Source organism: Oncorhynchus mykiss, chromosome 5 (assembly GCF_013265735.2).
Source record: "Oncorhynchus mykiss isolate Arlee chromosome 5, USDA_OmykA_1.1, whole genome shotgun sequence".
Lineage (NCBI taxonomy): Eukaryota > Metazoa > Chordata > Actinopteri > Salmoniformes > Salmonidae > Oncorhynchus > Oncorhynchus mykiss.
The window spans coordinates 4018729-4039084 of NC_048569.1; the positions used below are offsets into that span (position 1 = coordinate 4018729).

At 37.1% G+C, this 20356-nt stretch overlaps 1 protein-coding gene across 2 annotated transcripts in view; it reads right to left on the bottom strand.

Annotated features, from left to right (window-relative positions):
- The window catches only part of LOC110513199 (netrin receptor DCC-like), a 632990-nt gene that overhangs the window by 234187 nt on the left and 378447 nt on the right, over positions 1–20356 (bottom strand). For both annotated transcript variants that reach the window (XM_036976622.1, XM_036976621.1), the window contains exons 8-10: positions 19472–19631; positions 14773–14927; positions 12028–12176 (exon numbers count right to left, since the gene is read on the bottom strand). In XM_036976622.1, coding sequence (XP_036832517.1) covers positions 12028–12176; positions 14773–14927; positions 19472–19631 — 464 coding nt within the window. The remainder of the gene's footprint in view (positions 1–12027; positions 12177–14772; positions 14928–19471; positions 19632–20356) is intronic.

The window sequence follows — 20356 nt, forward strand, 5'->3', positions numbered from 1 at the left end:
TTTTGCACCAGACAGAACTGTTTAGTTTGTTCCGCTTTGTAATTTTTTGGTTCTAATGTTCAGTTGTATTAAAAATCATGAACATGTACCACGCTGCACCTTGGTCCTCTTCTTCAACCAGCCGTTACAAAACCTGTCCAACCAAAAACATAGCGATGCAGAAAACCTAAGTATATTCCCTTACTATGGTGAATCACTAAAACAACACAGGAATACTCCACGGAAAAAGAAGGAACAGCACATCAGAAATCAGCTCAATGTAATTGAAGAATCCATAGCATCTAACCACTTCTGGGAAAATTGGAAAACACTAAACAAACAACAACGTGAAGAGTTATCTATCCAAAACGGAGATGTATGGGTAAACCACTTCTCCAATATTTTTGTCTCAATAACAAAGAACAAACAGCAAAAACATATACATGATCAAATACAGATCGTAGAATCAACTATTAAAGACGACCAGAACCCACTGGATCCAACCTGTGGTCTGTGGTGTTGATGGTATCCTTAATGAAAGCTCTCAAGAGAAGACAGGCTATGTGCTCACTGCCCACAAAATGAGGTGGAAACTGAGCTGCACTTCCTAACCTCCTGTCCAATGTATGACCATTTTAGAGACACATATTTCCCTCAGGTTACACAGATCCACAAAGAATTTGAAAACAAATCCAATTTTGATAAACTCCCATATCTACTGGGTGAAATACCACAGTGTGCCATCACAGCAGCAAGATGTGTGACCTGTTGCCACAAGAAAAGGTCAACCAGTGAAGAAAAAATACCATTGTAAATACAACCCATATTTCTGTTGATTTACTAACTTTTTGCACATCGTTATGACACTGTATATAGACATAATAAGACATTTGAAATGCCTTTATTCTTATGGAACTTCTGTGAGTGTAATATTTAATGTTTATTTAACTTTTATTCATCCATTTCACTTGCTTTGACAATGTAAACATATGTTTCCCATGCCAATAAAGCCCCTTGAATTGAATTGAGAGAGAGAGAGAGTGAGACAGAGAGAGAGAGACAGAGAGAGAGAGGGAAAGAGAGAGAGGTAGGGAGAGAGGGAGAGACACAGAGAAAGAGAGAGAGAGAGAGAGAGACAGAGACAGAGAGAGAGACAGAGAGAGAGAGGGAAAGAGAGAGAGGGAGGGAGAGAGAGAGGGAGAGACAGAGAGAGAGAGACAGAGAGAGAGAGACAGAGAGAGAGAGACAGAGAGAGAGGGAAAGAGGGAGAGAGAGAGAGCGAGAGAGAGAGAGCGAGAGAGCGATACAACACGCTGTTGCTCTTCTCTACATCACCCTGAGACTAGATGCTCCTGTGGTTTCTACACTGCAAGTGTTGTGTGTGTGTGTGTGTGTGTGTGTGTGTGTGTGTGTGTGTGTGTGTTTGCATAGTGCTTTCCAGGAAGACATGAACTAGAATTCTATACAGCTAAACAAATAGAGTATGATAAACATCTTTCATTTGCTGTTGGCACAACAGAAGTGGACCCAAATGGTTAGGTATACATCAACCTCTAAGCAGCTGTTCAGAGAGCAAGGCAGGATAAAAGGTCTTTGTTTTCCTCTATACGCTGGCTGACTTTGAAATGTCCACTTTGTTGGAATGTGTGTTTTCTTACCATAAAGCCATGTACACGACGAAGTGAGGGAATTCATTGATATGCCAAAAGGAAGAGACAGGCATAATAGCATCACGGGATGGATCTGAGAACATCCCACAGGGGTTGATGATGATGCTGATGATGATGAGGATGGTGGTGATGATGATGATGCTGACACAGGGGTGTTATACAACTGGACCACATGTTCACTTTGCTATCAGCTTCAATTGTCAGGGACAGTGGCTTCTCTACTCAAATGATGATGCTGATGATAATGATGATGCTGATGATGATGCTGATGATGATGCTGATGATGTTGATGATAATGATGATGGTGGTGGTGATGATGGTGATGATGATGATGATGATGATGATGATGATGATGATGATGATGATGATGATGGTGCTGATGGTGATGATGGTGATGATGGTGATGATGATGGTGGTGGTGATGATGGTGATGATGATGATGATGATGATGATGATGATGATGGCGATGATGGTGATGATGGTGTTGATGATGGTGATGATGATGGCGATGGTGATGATGGTGATGATGGTGATGATGATGATGGTGATGATGATGTTGATGATGGTGATGATGGTGATGATGATGATGGTGATGATGATGTTGATGATGATGATGATGATGATGATGGTGATGATGATGATGATGATGATTATCCCACAAAAAAAGTTCAACATAGTCCAATGTTCATTCAGCACATCGAACATCAGATCTGTGTGTGTGTGTGTGTGTGTGTGTGTGTGTGTCGTCAGCACACAGGAAATGTAGATCTATTTTGGTAGACTCACAGGCAACACACCAATCCCATCTCTCACCAAAACCCACAAAACGTCTGTTATTTTTTTATCACCTACTGAGATTATAGTTATACTGTATATAACCCTAACCCTATTGAGATTATAGTTATACTGTATATAACCCTAACCCTACTGAGATTATAGTTATACTGTATATAACCCTAACCCTATTGACATTATAGTTATACTGTATATAACCCTAACCCTATTGAGATTATAGTTATACTGTATATAACCCTAACCCTATTGAGATTATAGTTATACTGTATATAACCCTAACCCTATTGAGATTATAGTTATACTGTATATAACCCTAACCCTATTGAGATTGTAGTTATACTGTATATAACCCTAACCCTACTGAGATTATAGTTATACTGTATATAACCCTAACCCTATTGAGATTATAGTTATACTGTATATAACCCTAACCCTATTGAGATTATAGTTATACTGTATATAACCCTAACCCTAACCCTACTGAGATTATAGTTATACTTTGTATAACCCTAACACTATTGAGATTATAGTTATACTGTATATAACCCTAACCCTATTGAGATTATAGTTATACTGTATATAACCCTAACCCTATTGAGATTATAGTTATACTGTATATAACCCTAACCCTACTGAGATTATAGTTATACTGTATATAACCCTAACCCTATTGAGATTATAGTTATACTGTATATAACCCTAACCCTATTGAGATTATAGTTATACTGTATATAACCCTAACCCTAACCCTACTGAGATTATAGTTATACTTTGTATAACCCTAACCCTATTGAGATTATAGTTATACTGTATATAACCCTAACCCTAACCCTATTGAGATTATAGTTATACTGTATATAACCCTAACCCTATTGAGATTATATTTATACTGTATATAACCCTAACCCTATTGAGATTATAGTTATACTGTATATAACCCTAACCCTACTGAGATTATAGTTATACTTTGTATAACCCTAACCCTATTGAGATTATAGTTATACTGTATATAACCCTAACCCTAACGAGATTATAGTTATACTGTATATAACCCTAACCCTATTGAGATTATAGTTATACTGTATATAACCCTAACCCTATTGAGATTATAGTTATACTGTATATAACCCTAACCCTAACCCTACTGAGATTATAGTTATACTGTATATAACCCTAACCCTACTGAGATTATAGTTATACTTTGTATAACCCTAACCCTATTGAGATTATAGTTATACTGTATATAACCCTAACCCTATTGAGATTATAGTTATACTGTATATAACCCTAACCCTACTGAGATTGTAGTTATACTGTATATAACCCTAACCCTATTGAGATTATAGTTATACTGTATATAACCCTAACCCTATTGAGATTATAGTTATACTGTATATAACCCTAACCCTAACCCTACTGAGATTATAGTTATACTGTATATAACCCTAACCCTACTGAGATTATAGTTATACTGTATATAACCCTAACCCTATTGAGATTGTAGTTATACTGTATATAACCCTAACCCTATTGAGACTATAGTTATACTGTATATAACCCTAACCCTACTGAGATTATAGTTATACTGTATATAACCCTAACCCTACTGAGATTATAGTTATACTGTATATAACCCTAACCCTATTGAGATTATAGTTATACTGTATATAACCCTAACCCTATTGAGATTGTAGTTATACTGTATATAACCCTAACCCTATTGAGATTATAGTTATACTGTATATAACCCTAACCCTAACCCTACTGAGATTATAGTTATACTGTATATAACCCTAACCCTATTGAGATTATAGTTATACTGTATATAACCCTAACCCTAACCCTACTGAGATTATAGTTATACTTTGTATAACCCTAACCCTACTGAGATTATAGTTATACTGTATATAACCATAACCCTATTGAGATTATAGTTATACTGTATATAACCCTAACCGTAACCCTACTGAGATTATAGTTATACTTTGTATAACCCTAACCCTATTGAGATTATATTTATACTGTATATAACCCTAACCCTATTGAGATTATAGTTATACTGTATATAACCCTAACCCTATTGAGATTATAGTTATACTGTATATAACCCTAACCCTATTGAGATTATAGTTATACTGTATATAACCCTAACCCTAACCCTATTGAGATTATAGTTATACTGTATATAACCCTAACCCTATTGAGATTATAGTTATACTGTATATAACCCTAACCCTATTGAGATTATAGTTATACTGTATATAACCCTAACCCTAACCCTACTGAGATTATAGTTATACTTTGTATAACCCTAACCCTATTGAGATTATAGTTATACTGTATATAACCCTAACCCTATTGAGATTATAGTTATACTGTATATAACCCTAACCCTATTGAGATTATAGTTATACTGTATATAACCCTAACCCTACTGAGATTATAGTTATACTGTATATAACCCTAACCCTATTGAGATTATAGTTATACTGTATATAACCCTAACCCTATTGAGATTATAGTTATACTGTATATAACCCTAACCCTAACCCTACTGAGATTATAGTTATACTTTGTATAACCCTAACCCTATTGAGATTATAGTTATACTGTATATAACCCTAACCCTATTGAGATTATAGTTATACTGTATATAACCCTAACCCTAACCCTACTGAGATTATAGTTATACTTTGTATAACCCTAACCCTATTGAGATTATAGTTATACTGTATATAACCCTAACCCTAACCCTATTGAGATTATAGTTATACTGTATATAACCCTAACCCTATTGAGATTATATTTATACTTTGTATAACCCTAACCCTATTGAGATTATAGTTATACTGTATATAACCCTAACCCTACTGAAATTATAGTTATACTTTGTATAACCCTAACCCTATTGAGATTATAGTTATACTGTATATAACCCTAACCCTAACCCTACTGAGATTATAGTTATACTTTGTATAACCCTAACCCTATTGAGATTATAGTTATACTGTATATAACCCTAACCCTAACGAGATTATAGTTATACTGTATATAACCCTAACCCTACTGAGATTATAGTTATACTTTGTATAACCCTAACCCTATTGAGACTATAGTTATACTGTATATAACCCTAACCCTACTGAGATTATAGTTATACTTTGTATAACCCTAACCCTACTGAGATTGTAGTTATACTGTATATAACCCTAACCCTATTGAGATTATAGTTATACTGTATATAACCCTAACCCTATTGAGATTGTAGTTATACTGTATATAACCCTAACCCTATTGAGATTATAGTTATACTGTATATAACCCTAACCCTAACCCTATTGAGATTATAGTTATACTGTATATAACCCTAACCCTACTGAGATTGTAGTTATACTGTATATAACCCTAACCCTATTGAGATTGTAGTTATACTGTATATAACCCTAACCCTACTGAGATTATAGTTATACTGTATATAACCCTAACCCTACTGAGATTATAGTTATACTGTATATAACCCTAACCCTATTGAGATTATAGTTATACTGTATATAACCCTAACCCTAACCCTACTGAGATTATAGTTATACTGTATATAACCCTAACCCTATTGAGATTATAGTTATACTGTATATAACCCTAACCCTATTGAGATTATAGTTATACTGTATATAACCCTAACCCTAACCCTACTGAGATTATAGTTATACTGTATATAACCCTAACCCTAACCCTATTGAGATTATAGTTATACTGTATATAACCCTAACCCTAACCCTATTGAGATTATAGTTATACTGTATATAACCCTAACCCTATTGAGATTATAGTTATACTGTATATAACCCTAACCCTACTGAGATTATAGTTATACTGTATATAACCCTAACCCTATTGAGATTATAGTTATACTGTATATAACCCTAACCCTATTGAGATTATAGTTATACTGTATATAACCCTAACCCTATTGAGATTATAGTTATACTGTATATAACCCTAACCCTATTGAGATTATAGTTATACTGTATATAACCCTAACCCTAACCCTATTGAGATTATAGTTATACTGTATATAACCCTAACCCTATTGAGATTATAGTTATACTGTATATAACCCTAACCCTAACCCTATTGAGATTATAGTTATACTGTATATAACCCTAACCCTATTGAGATTATAGTTATACTGTATATAACCCTAACCCTACTGAGATTATAGTTATACTTTGTATAACCCTAACCCTATTGAGATTATAGTTATACTGTATATAACCCTAACCCTATTGAGATTATAGTTATACTGTATATAACCCTAACCCTAACCCTACTGAGATTATAGTTATACTTTGTATAACCCTAACCCTATTGAGATTATAGTTATACTGTATATAACCCTAACCCTAACGAGATTATAGTTATACTGTATATAACCCTAACCCTATTGAGATTATAGTTATACTGTATATAACCCTAACCCTAACCCTACTGAGATTATAGTTATACTGTATATAACCCTAACCCTACTGAGATTATAGTTATACTGTATATAACCCTAACCCTACTGAGATTATAGTTATACTGTATATAACCCTAACCCTACTGAGATTATAGTTATACTGTATATAACCCTAACCCTACTGAGATTATAGTTATACTTTGTATAACCCTAACCCTATTGAGATTATAGTTATACTTTGTATAACCCTAACCCTATTGAGATTATAGTTATACTGTATATAACCCTAACCCTATTGAGATTATAGTTATACTGTATATAACCCTAACCCTAACCCTACTGAGATTATAGTTATACTTTGTATAACCCTAACCCTATTGAGATTATAGTTATACTGTATATAACCCTAACCCTAACGAGATTATAGTTATACTGTATATAACCCTAACCCTATTGAGATTATAGTTATACTGTATATAACCCTAACCCTAACCCTACTGAGATTATAGTTATACTGTATATAACCCTAACCCTACTGAGATTATAGTTATACTGTATATAACCCTAACCCTACTGAGATTATAGTTATACTGTATATAACCCTAACCCTACTGAGATTATAGTTATACTGTATATAACCCTAACCCTACTGAGATTATAGTTATACTTTGTATAACCCTAACCCTATTGAGATTATAGTTATACTGTATATAACCCTAACCCTACTGAGATTATAGTTATACTTTGTATAACCCTAACCCTATTGAGATTATAGTTATACTGTATATAACCCTAACCCTACTGAGATTATAGTTATACTGTATATAACCCTAACCCTATTGAGATTATAGTTATACTGTATATAACCCTAACCCTATTGAGATTGTAGTTCTACTGTATATAACCCTAACCCTATTGAGATTATAGTTATACTGTATATAACCCTAACCCTACTGAGATTATAGTTATACTGTATATAACCCTAACCCTATTGAGATTATAGTTATACTGTATATAACCCTAACCCTACTGAGATTATAGTTATACTTTGTATAACCCTAAACCTATTGAGATTATAGTTATACTGTATATAACCCTAACCCTATTGAGATTATAGTTATACTGTATATAAACCTAACCCTATTGAGATTATAGTTATACTGTATATAACCCTAACCCTAACCCTACTGAGATTATAGTTATACTGTATATAACCCTAACCCTATTGAGATTATAGTTATACTGTATATAACCCTAACCCTATTGAGATTATAGTTATACTGTATATAACCCTAACCCTAACCCTACTGAGATTATAGTTATACTTTGTATAACCCTAACCCTATTGAGATTATAGTTATACTGTATATAACCCTAACCCTAACCCTATTGAGATTATAGTTATACTGTATATAACCCTAACCCTATTGAGATTATATTTATACTGTATATAACCCTAACCCTATTGAGATTATAGTTATACTGTATATAACCCTAACCCTACTGAGATTATAGTTATACTGTATATAACCCTAACCCTACTGAGATTGTAGTTATACTGTATATAACCCTAACCCTACTGAGATTATAGTTATACTGTATATAACCCTAACCCTATTGAGATTATAGTTATACTGTATATAACCCTAACCCTATTGAGATTATAGTTATACTGTATATAACCCTAACCCTAACCCTATTGAGATTATAGTTATACTGTATATAACCCTAACCCTAACCCTACTGAGATTGTAGTTATACTGTATATAACCCTAACCCTATTGAGATTATAGTTATACTGTATATAACCCTAACCCTAACCCTATTGAGATTATAGTTATACTGTATATAACCCTAACCCTAACCCTATTGAGATTATAGTTATACTGTATATAACCCTAACCCTAACCCTATTGAGATTATAGTTATACTGTATATAACCCTAACCCTAACCCTATTGAGATTATAGTTATACTGTATATAACCCTAACCCTATTGAGATTATAGTTATACTGTATATAACCCTAACCCTATTGAGATTATAGTTATACTGTATATAACCCTAACCCTATTGAGATTATAGTTATACTGTATATAACCCTAACCCTAACCCTACTGAGATTATAGTTATACTTTGTATAACCCTAACCCTATTGAGATTATAGTTATACTGTATATAACCCTAACCCTACTGAGATTATAGTTATACTGTATATAACCCTAACCCTATTGAGATTATAGTTATACTGTATATAACCCTAACCCTATTGAGATTATAGTTATACTGTATATAACCCTAACCCTAACCCTACTGAGATTATAGTTATACTTTGTATAACCCTAACCCTATTGAGATTATAGTTATACTGTATATAACCCTAACCCTACTGAGATTATAGTTATACTGTATATAACCCTAACCCTATTGAGATTATAGTTATACTGTATATAACCCTAACCCTACTGAGATTATAGTTATACTGTATATAACCCTAACCCTATTGAGATTATAGTTATACTGTATATAACCCTAACCCTATTGAGATTATAGTTATACTGTATATAACCCTAACCCTAACCCTATTGAGATTATAGTTATACTGTATATAACCCTAACCCTACTGAGATTGTAGTTATACTGTATATAACCCTAACCCTAACGAGATTATAGTTATACTGTATATAACCCTAACCCTATTGAGATTATAGTTATACTGTATATAACCCTAACCCTAACCCTACTGAGATTATAGTTATACTGTATATAACCCTAACCCTATTGAGATTATAGTTATACTGTATATAACCCTAACCCTACTGAGATTGTAGTTATACTCTATATAACGCTAACCCTAACGAGATTATAGTTATACTGTATATAACTCTAACCCTATTGAGATTATAGTTATACTGTATATAACCCTAACCGTAACCCTACTGAGATTATAGTTATACTGTATATAACCCTAACCCTTTTGAGATTCAATTCAAGCTGCTAATGACTGTTTTCAGAAAACGAATGTGACCCAGAGCTGTAGACTGTTCATTCATATGGTTATATATATGGCTGTAGACTGTTCATTCATATGGTTATATATATGGCTGTAGACTGTTAATTCATATGATTATATATATGGGTATAGACTGTCTATTCATGTATATGGCTGTAGACTGTTAATTCATATGGTTATATATATGGCTGTAGACTGTTAATTCATATGGTTATATATATGGCTGTAGACTGTTCATTCATATGGTTATATATATGGCTGTAGACTGTTCATTCATATGGTTATATATATGGCTGTAGACTGTTAATTCATATGGTTATATATATGGCTGTAGACTGTTCATTCATATGGTTATATATATGGCTGTAGACTGTTCATTCATATGGTTATATATATGGCTGTAGACTGTTAATTTATGTATATGGCTATAGACTGTCTATTCATGTATATGGCTATAGACTGTCTATTCATGTATATGGCTATAGACTGTTAATTTATATGATTGTATATATGGCTATAGACTGTCTATTCATGTATATGTCTATAGACTGTTAATTTATATGATTATATATATGGCTATAGACTGTCTATTCATGTATATGGCTATAGACTGTTAATTCATATGATTATATATATGGCTATAGACTGTCTATTCATGTATATGGCTATAGACTGTTAATTTATATGATTGTATATATGGCTATAGACTGTCTATTCATGTATATGGCTATAGACTGTTAATTTATATGATTATATATATATGGCTATAGACTGTCTATTCATGTATATGGCTATAGACTGTTAATTCATATGATTATATATATGGGTATAGACTGTCTATTCATGTATATGGCTATAGACTGTTAATTCATATGATTGTATATATGGCTATAGACTGTTAATTCATATGATTATATATATGGCTATAGACTGTCTATTCATGTATATGGCTATAGACTGTCTATTCATGTATATGGCTATAGACTGTTAATTAATATGATTATATATATGGCTATAGACTGTCTATTCATGTATATGGCTATAGACTGTCTATTCATGTATATGGCTATAGCCTGTTAATTCATATGATTGTATATATGGCTATAGACTGTTAATTCATATGATTGTATATATGGCTATAGACTGTTAATTCATATGATTATATATATGGCTATAGACTGTTAATTCATATGGTTATATATATGGGTGTAGACTGTTAATTCATATGGTTATATATATGGCTATAGACTGTTAATTCATATGATTGTATATATGGCTATAGACTGTCTATTCATGCATATGGCTATAGACTGTTAATTCATATGGTTATATATATGGCTATAGACTGTTAATTCATATGGTTATATATATGGGTGTAGACTGTTAATTCATATGGTTATATATATGGCTATAGACTGTTAATTCATATGATTGTATATATGGCTATAGACTGTCTATTCATGCATATGGCTATAGACTGTTAATTAATATGATTATATATATGGGTATAGACTGTCTATTCATGCATATGGCTATAGACTGTTAATTCATATAATTGTATATATGGCTATAGACTGTTAATTCATATGATTGTATATATGGCTATAGACTGTTAATTCATATAATTGTATATATGGCTATAGACTGTTAATTCATATGATTGTATATATGGCTATAGACTGTTAATTCATATGATTGTATATATGGCTATAGACTGTTAATTCATATGATTGTATATATGGCTATAGACTGTTAATTCATATGATTATATATATGGGTATAGACTGTCTATTCATGTATATGGCTATAGACTGTTAATTTATATGATTATATATATGGCTATATACTGTCTATTCATGTATATGGCTATATACTGTCTATTCATATGATTATATATATGGGTATAGACTGTCTATTCATGTATATGGCTATAGACTGTTAATTTATATGATTATATATATGGCTATATACTGTCTATTCATGTATATGGCTATATACTGTCTATTCATATGATTATATATATGGGTATAGACTGTCTATTCATGTGATTATATATGTGTGGGTCCGCTGTGTCAGGTGGGCTGATGTTGATTGGACCATGAGAGCCATGTACCTGTTCCTTCCCAGAGGGTGTCTCGGTCCAGAGCAGTCTGTACCCCAGCAGGGGCCCGTTGGCGTAGGTCGGGACGTCCCAGGAGGCCTGGATGGAGGTGGGAGAGATGGACTCTACCTGGAGGTTCTCCACTGGCCCGGGGACATGCACTGCTGGGACAGGAACACATGAACGGATCAGAAACACACACACACACACACACACACACACACACACACACACACACACACACACCCAAAGCTATTTCCTGTTTATTTTTGACTATTTAAACTGAAAACAATGACATTAAGTTACTTAAAGGTCCAATGCAGCCATTTTGATCTCAAAATCAAATCATATCTGGGTAGCAATTAAGTACCTTCACTGTGATTGTTTTCAATTAAAATGGTCAAAAATAAACAAAAACAGCTTCTTAATAACAAAGAACAATTTTTCAAGCAATAATTCCTCTAGGACTGTCTGGGAGTGGTCTGAGTGGGGGGACATGTACTATTATTGGTAGTGAGGTATGGAACTCTCTTCCTTATTGGTCAATTAACTAATTCAAACAGTTTTTACAGTTAAAAGGCATTAACATAATTTTCAGAATATCCCAGTATTATTCCAGAGTCATGGCGTTTAAATATATATAAAACACAGGTGAATCAACGTTTTTGACTGCACTGGGTCTTTAATGATTACCCAGAAACAATTTGATATTGAGATAATGCTAATAATTTAAAAAAAAACAGCTTCAGTTGTCTTCAGTTGGGGACCTTTAAAGGTGTTCGTGCCATATTAAATGGGTTCAATAGGAAAGCGCGATTTAAAAAGAGGAGCTGCAGATATTTTAATGGTATGTTTTCCACCTCCACAAGGTCTTATAGAACAATGTAATCTGGCAGGCTGGATAGATGAGGCCCCAGTGAGAGGAGAGCTAAGGAAGGATCAGGGGAGATTGGGAATCAGCTTCCACGCGCTGTAATACCACCTTGTATACTGCTGCTTCAGACCGGGCAGAGAAAGAAACAAAAAGAAAGTGGGATAGACAAGGGACAAAGAAAGAGAGTGAAAGAATTAAATTACACTCCATGTGCCCTAAAAACACCCCAAATCCGCTGGCAAATCCGTCTTTGGTTCGGCAGGGTTTTACTCTTCTCCTCATATAGAGTAATCTATAGCTGATCTCTGCTCAGAATCATGGAGTAAAGATAGAGATTATTTTGTGAGAGTGTACTGGTACATTGCGGTGTGTGTGTAGCTGTGTGTGTGTGTGTGTGTGAGACTACTGGTGTACTAGTGTGACACTGTATTTGGAGCAGCAGATGAGGAATGTCATGTTACCGTGCTCTCCCTTCTACCCTGCAGGTCTAGACCAGGGATCATCAACTAGTTTCAGCCGCCATTTTTGCTTGAGCGGATGGCCGGGGGGGACAGGGGGGCGGGGGACGAGGGGGCGGGGGGAGACGGAGGGACGGAACATAATTACAAATCATTTGTAGACTGCAAATTGACCTCAAGAATCCCAGATATAATGTTTGACCCATTGTTTGGTCCCGTTTTTACAGCTCGGTACTGGGTTACCTTCAGCCCGGTACTGGGTTACCTTCAGCCCGGTACTGGGTTACCTTCAGACGACTCCCATGAAGCTTTTGTGCCTCGTCGAGCAAAACAACCGAACGAACGAATGTTCGCTAAAGTATGCTCTGTAGATATTGGTTTGTAGCTCCAACGGTTCGGTCTGGACAGTCGGTTTTGTGAGAAGACCTCTTTAAAAAAATGTGGACGTCCAAGACAGTAGGTTCAGATGACCGTCGTAAAGCATGTGGGTGTCGTAAGAGAGCAAAACAACCAAAACGGTCTCGATGGAATAGGCGCAAAACTTTATACTGGTAGAGCGGGGGGATTGAGCTGCAGTGAAACTGCACAGATTACTTGGTGTTCACCTCCTGCATTGGAAAACCAGGTCATTACTGGTGTTGTCGGAGCGGTGGGTCCTTCACCTTCACCTCTGGTTGGGTTTTGTCCTGTATGAATTAGTTGTGAAACCTCCACAATCCCACTACCTCAACCCAATTGAGATGGTTTGATCTGAGTCAGACCGCAGAGTGAAGGAAAAGCAGCCAGGTGGCATTCCAGGTGAAGCTGGTTGAGAGAATGCCAAGTGTGCGCAAAAAGCTGTCATCAAGGCAAAGGGTGGCTATTTGAAGAATCTCAAATCTAAAATGTATTTTTATTTGTTTAACACTTTTTTGGTTACTACATGATTCCATATGTGTTATTTAATAGTTTTAATGTCTTCACTATTATTTTACAATGTAGAAAATAGTAAAAATAAAGAAAAACCCTGGAATGAGTCGGTGTGTCCAAACTTTTAACGGATAGTGTATATATACATTTATACTCCCGACTACGACATTGCTTATCCTAATATTTATATATTTATTAATTCCATTATTTAACTTTTAGATTTGTGTGCATTGTTGTGAATTGTTAGATACTACTGCACTGTTGGTGCTAAGGAACACAAGCATTTCACTACACCCACAATAACATCTGACAAATATGTGTATGTGACAAATAACATCTGTTAAATATGTGTATGTGACCAATACAATTTGATTTGGTTTGTGTTTTGACGATGAACTGGGCAATGCTCTGGCTATGTGAAGTTTTGACAGTATGACTTATACTTGGAGCCTATGTGGGACGAGGCTGTATTTCTGCTCCGGGTGAGAATACTGAGCAGGGCTCAACTAGGCTTACACTCAGGCTGCGTGGTGAGTTTGAGTGTCTCGGATCTCTCCCCAGGGCCGTTGTCGTTGTAGGCCACCACTCTGAAGGAGTAGGTCTCCTCTGGCTTCAGGTTACTGACAGTCATCTGGAGGGTCTCTGGCTCCGACACGTTCACAGACCTCTCCCTGAAACAACAACAGACACGTTCACAGACCTCTCCCTGAAACAACAACAGACACGTTCACAGACCTCTCCCTGAAACAGCAACAGACACGTTCACAGACCTCTCCCTGAAACAACAACAGACACGTTCACAGACCTCTCCCTGAAACAGCAACAGACACGTTCACAGACCTCTCCCTGAAACAACAACAGACACGTTCACAGACCTCTCCCTGAAACAACAACAGACACGTTCACAGACCTCTCCCTGAAACAGCAACAGACACGTTCACAGACCTCTCCCTGAAACAACAACAGACACGTTCACAGACCACTCCCTGAAACAACAACAGACACGTTCACAGACCTCTCCCTGAAACAACAACAGACACGTTCACAGACCTCTCCCTGAAACAACAACAGACACGTTCACAGACCTCTCCCTGAAACAACAACAGACACGTTCACAGACCACTCCCTGAAACAACAACAGACACGTTCACAGACCTCTCCCCTGAAACAACAACAGACACAGTTAAAGAATCCTCCCTTTAATTTAACACAGTCATAGAGACTGCTCCCTCAAACAACAGACAGAGAGACAGAGTAAGCACCGGAAACGCACAGACACACACAGACACAGACACAGACACACACACAGACACACACACACACACACACACACACACACACACACACACACACACACACACACACACACACACACACACACACACACACACACACACACACACACACACACACACACACACACACACACACACACAGAGAGAAACAGACTCCCAGTAAGGAGAGACAGGATCAGAAGAAAGCACTGGAAAAGGCATCAGACGTCCTTTCCAAATACCATTCAATCCATATAATCCCTCCTGCAGAAACTGTAATCCCAGGGGATTTCAGCACCTCGTCATCCCTGTTCAAATCTCACTGACTAGATGGGACCTGAGATGGATTTAAAAATATATATATATATACTATTTTAAGTGATGATCAGTGACTGCTCTGTCAATATTGCTCTCCCAGTTCCTGCCCTCCAGCACCCTTTATCCAGCAACTTGAGGGAGGTCTGTGAAATGCTCGGTCTGCTCTGCTCTCACGTGGTTGGCCAGGGGCCTTGGCAAAGTCTCACCTAACTCAACAAATAGCTGGCAGATGATTAAGTTTCTTAATTGAATGAGCTGAATACCCCTTATGACTTTAAATCTCCGAAGTGACTTGGGCTATTGCACCTAAACGTGCGTTTGGGTTCAGGACTCGTGTCCTGACATTCTGGTTCTCTCTAGGAAACATGGTTAAACGATTTGTCTCTGATGAAGACATTGCGGTAAATTATTATTTATAGTGGAGAATTTGCATATGATCTTATTGAACCTTGTCCCATAGTTTGTAATAGAGATACGAATCAGCAAAATAGTCATCCCAGTCTAATTAAGAAGATACATTTTAAAAGGTTGTCTCCTCATCCATTTTTACTGTGTTTTAGCCACTGTATCCCCGTGACCCTGAGCTCTAGAAATGTTCTCCTCCATATTTAATCCTTTGGCAGGTAAACACGCCCCTTTTAAACAATTCAGAGTCAAAGATAGATCTGCCTCTTGATTTTGTTCAGAGCTAACTGAGTTCATTCAGATGAGAAATCCGGCCTGGGCCAAAGTAAGGAAACCTGACACTATCGTGGACTGGCAATCGATCAGATTTCTACATTTCTAAGCTCTACATCTGATTTTGTTGGTGATCCATCTCGAATTTCGATAAACAGTAAATGCACTGAAGCATACACATTTCTCTTATTCCCCCGTGCCGAAGTAAGTTCTGTTTGTTTATGTCACGTACGTTGATACAATGCTATGTTTTCATTTAGAAAAACATTTTACTAAAAGTTCCACTGTACCGAACATCATTACTAAACTTTAGACATGTGAGTTACCACCTCCCTGGTCTCAGGGATGGATTAACACTGGAAATTCCTTTGGTCTCCTTTGGGCTTTTAGTTTTCCTGTACTGCTGACCGTGTAGTATTTAACCTGTTGACCGTGTAGTATTTAACCTGTTGACTGTGTAGTATTTAACCTGTTGACCGTGTAGTATTTAACCTGTTGACCGTGTAGTATTTAACCTGTTGACCGTGTGGTATTTATCCTGCTGACCGTGTAGTATTTAACCTGCTGACCGTGTCGTATTTAACCTGTTGACCGTGTCGTATTTAACCTGCTGACCGTGTCGTATTTAACCTGTTGACCATGTAGTATTTAACCTGTTGACCGTGTAGTATTTAACCTGTTGACCGTGTAGTATTTAACCTGTTGACCGTGTAGTATTTAACCTGTTGACCGTGTCGTATTTAACCTGTTGACCGTGTAGTATTTAACCTGTTGACCGTGTCGTATTTAACCTGTTGACCGTGTAGTATTTAACCTGTTGACCGTGTAGTATTTAACCTGTTGACCGTGTAGTATTTAACCTGTTGACCGTGTAGTATTTAACCTGTTGACCGTGTAGTATTTAACCTGCTGACCGTGTAGTATTTAACCTGCTGACCGTGTAGTATTTAACCTGTTGACCGTGTAGTATTTAACCTGTTGACCGTGTAGTATTTAACCTGCTGACCGTGTAGTATTTAACCTGCTGACCGTGTGGTATTTAACCTGTTGACCGTGTAGTATTTAACCTGTTGACCGTGTAGTATTTAACCTGTTGACCGTGTAGTATTTAACCGTACCTGTTGACCGTGTAGTATTTAACCTGTTGGCCGTGTAGTATTTAACCTGTTGACCGTGTAGTATTTAACCTGTTGACCGTGTAGTATTTAACCTGTTGACCGTGTGGTATTTAACCTGTTGACCGTGTAGTATTTAACCTGTTGACCGTGTAGTATTTAACCTGTTGACCGTGTAGTATTTAACCTGCTGACCGTGTAGTATTTAACCTGTTGACCGTGTAGTATTTAACCTGTTGACCGTGTAGTATTTAACCTGTTGACCGTGTAGTATTTAACCGTACCTGTTGACCGTGTAGTATTTAACCTGTTGGCCGTGTAGTATTTAACCTGTTGACCGTGTAGTATTTAACCTGTTGACCGTGTAGTATTTAACCTGTTGACCGTGTGGTATTTAACCTGTTGACCGTGTAGTATTTAACCTGTTGACCGTGTAGTATTTAACCTGTTGACCGTGTAGTATTTAACCTGTTGACCGTGTAGTATTTAACCGTACTGTTGACTGTGTAGTATTTAACCTGTTGACCGTGTAGTATTTAACCTGTTGACCGTGTAGTATTTAACCTGTTGACCGTGTAGTATTTAACCTGTTGACCATGTAGTATTTAACCTGCTGACCGTGTAGTATTTAACCTGTTGACCGTGTAGTATTTAACCTGTTGACCGTGTAGTATTTAACCTGTTGACCGTGTAGTATTTAACCTGTTGACCGTGTAGTATTTAACCTGTTGATCGCGTAGTATTTAACCTGTTGACCGTGTAGTATTTAACCTGTTGATCGCGTAGTATTTAACCGTACTGTTGACCGTGTAGTATTTAACCTGTTGACCGTGTAGTATTTAACCTGCTGACCGTGTAGTATTTAACCGTACTGTTGACTGTGTAGTATTTAATCTGTTGACCGTGTGGTATTTAACCTGTTGACCGTGTCGTATTTAACCTGTTGACCGTGTAGTATTTAACCTGTTGACCGTGTAGTATTTAACCTGTTGACCGTGTAGTATTTAACCTGTTGACCGTGTAGTATTTTACCGTACCTGTTGACCGTGTAGTATTTAACCTGTTGACCGTGTAGTATTTAACCTGTTGACCGTGTAGTATTTAACCTGTTGACCGTGTGGTATTTAACCTGTTGACCGTGTAGTATTTAACCTGTTGACCGTGTGGTATTTAACCTGTTGACCGTGTAGTATTTAACCTGTTGACCGTGTAGTATTTAACCTGTTGACCGTGTAGTATTTAACCTGTTGACCGTGTAGTATTTAACCTGCTGACCGTGTAGTATTTAACCTGTTGACCGTGTAGTATTTAACCGTACTGTTGACTGTGTAGTATTTAACCTGTTGACTGTGTAGTATTTAACCTGTTGACCGTGTAGTATTTAACCTGTTGACCGTGTAGTATTTAACCTGTTGACCGTGTAGTATTTAACCTGCTGACCGTGTAGTATTTAACCTGCTGACCGTGTGGTATTTAACCTGTTGACCGTGTAGTATTTAACCTGCTGACCGTGTAGTATTTAACCTGCTGACCGTGTGGTATTTAACCTGTTGACCGTGTAGTATTTAACCTGCTGACCGTGTAGTATTTAACCTGTTGACCGTGTAGTATTTAACCTGTTGACCGTGTAGTATTTAACCTGTTGACCGTGTAGTATTTAACCTGTTGACCGTGTAGTATTTTACCGTACCTGTTGACCGTGTAGTATTTTACCGTACCTGTTGACCGTGTAGTATTTTACCGTACCTGTTGACCGTGTAGTATTTTACCGTACCTGTTGACCGTGTAGTATTTTACCGTACCTGTTGACCGTGTAGTATTTTACCGTACCTGTTGACCGTGTCCTGGGAGTAGTAGATGCCGTAAGTCTGGACAGTTCCTCTGGTCTCCTGCGGGGGACGCCAGCTGAGGCGGACAAAACGGCTGGAAACTAGGACAGGGACCACGTCACGGGGAGCAGAGGGGAGGAGGACACCTGAGCTGGGGACAACTGGTGGGGGAGGAGAGGAGTAAGTCAAAGAAGTAGGGGACTCAGGGCTAGGGACCTGAGGAGTTGGTGTTGGGCTGGCTACTGGTTCTAGGTAGGTATGTTAGTTATTTAGGAAAGAGGGAGGGAGGGAAGGAAGGGAGGAAGGGGAGGACGGTTGAGGAAGAGGAGGAGGAGGAGGAGAACAGGGAAGGAGGGAGGGAGGCAGGGAGGGAAGGAGGACGAGGGAGGGAGGGAGGGAGGGAATGAATAAAACAAGAGGAGTATGGCCGATGGAATGAGAAGATGAGGAAAGAGAGGAAGAACAAGTGATAAAGAAGATCATAGACAAAATCATTATTTTCAGTAAAGAGTTAAGTTTAATACAGTGAAGAAGAAGTGAATAATAGAATAGTGTCATTCAGAAGATACAGCAGCAGAGAGAGAGAGAGAGGGGGGGGGAGACAGAGAGAGAGAGAGAGAGAGAGAGAGAGAGAGAGAGAGAGAGAGAGAGAGAGAGAGAGAGAGAGAGGGGGGGAGAGAGAGAGAGAGAGGGGGGGGGGAGAGACAGAGAGAGAGAGAGAGAGAGAGAGAGAGAGAGAGAGAGAGAGAGAGGGGGGGGAGAGAGAGAGAGAGAGAGAGGGGGGGAGAGACAGAGAGAGAGAGGGGGGGAGAGACAGAGAGAGAGAGGGGGGGAGAGAGAGAGAGAGAGAGAGAGGGGGAGAGACAGAGAGAGAGAGAGAGAGAGA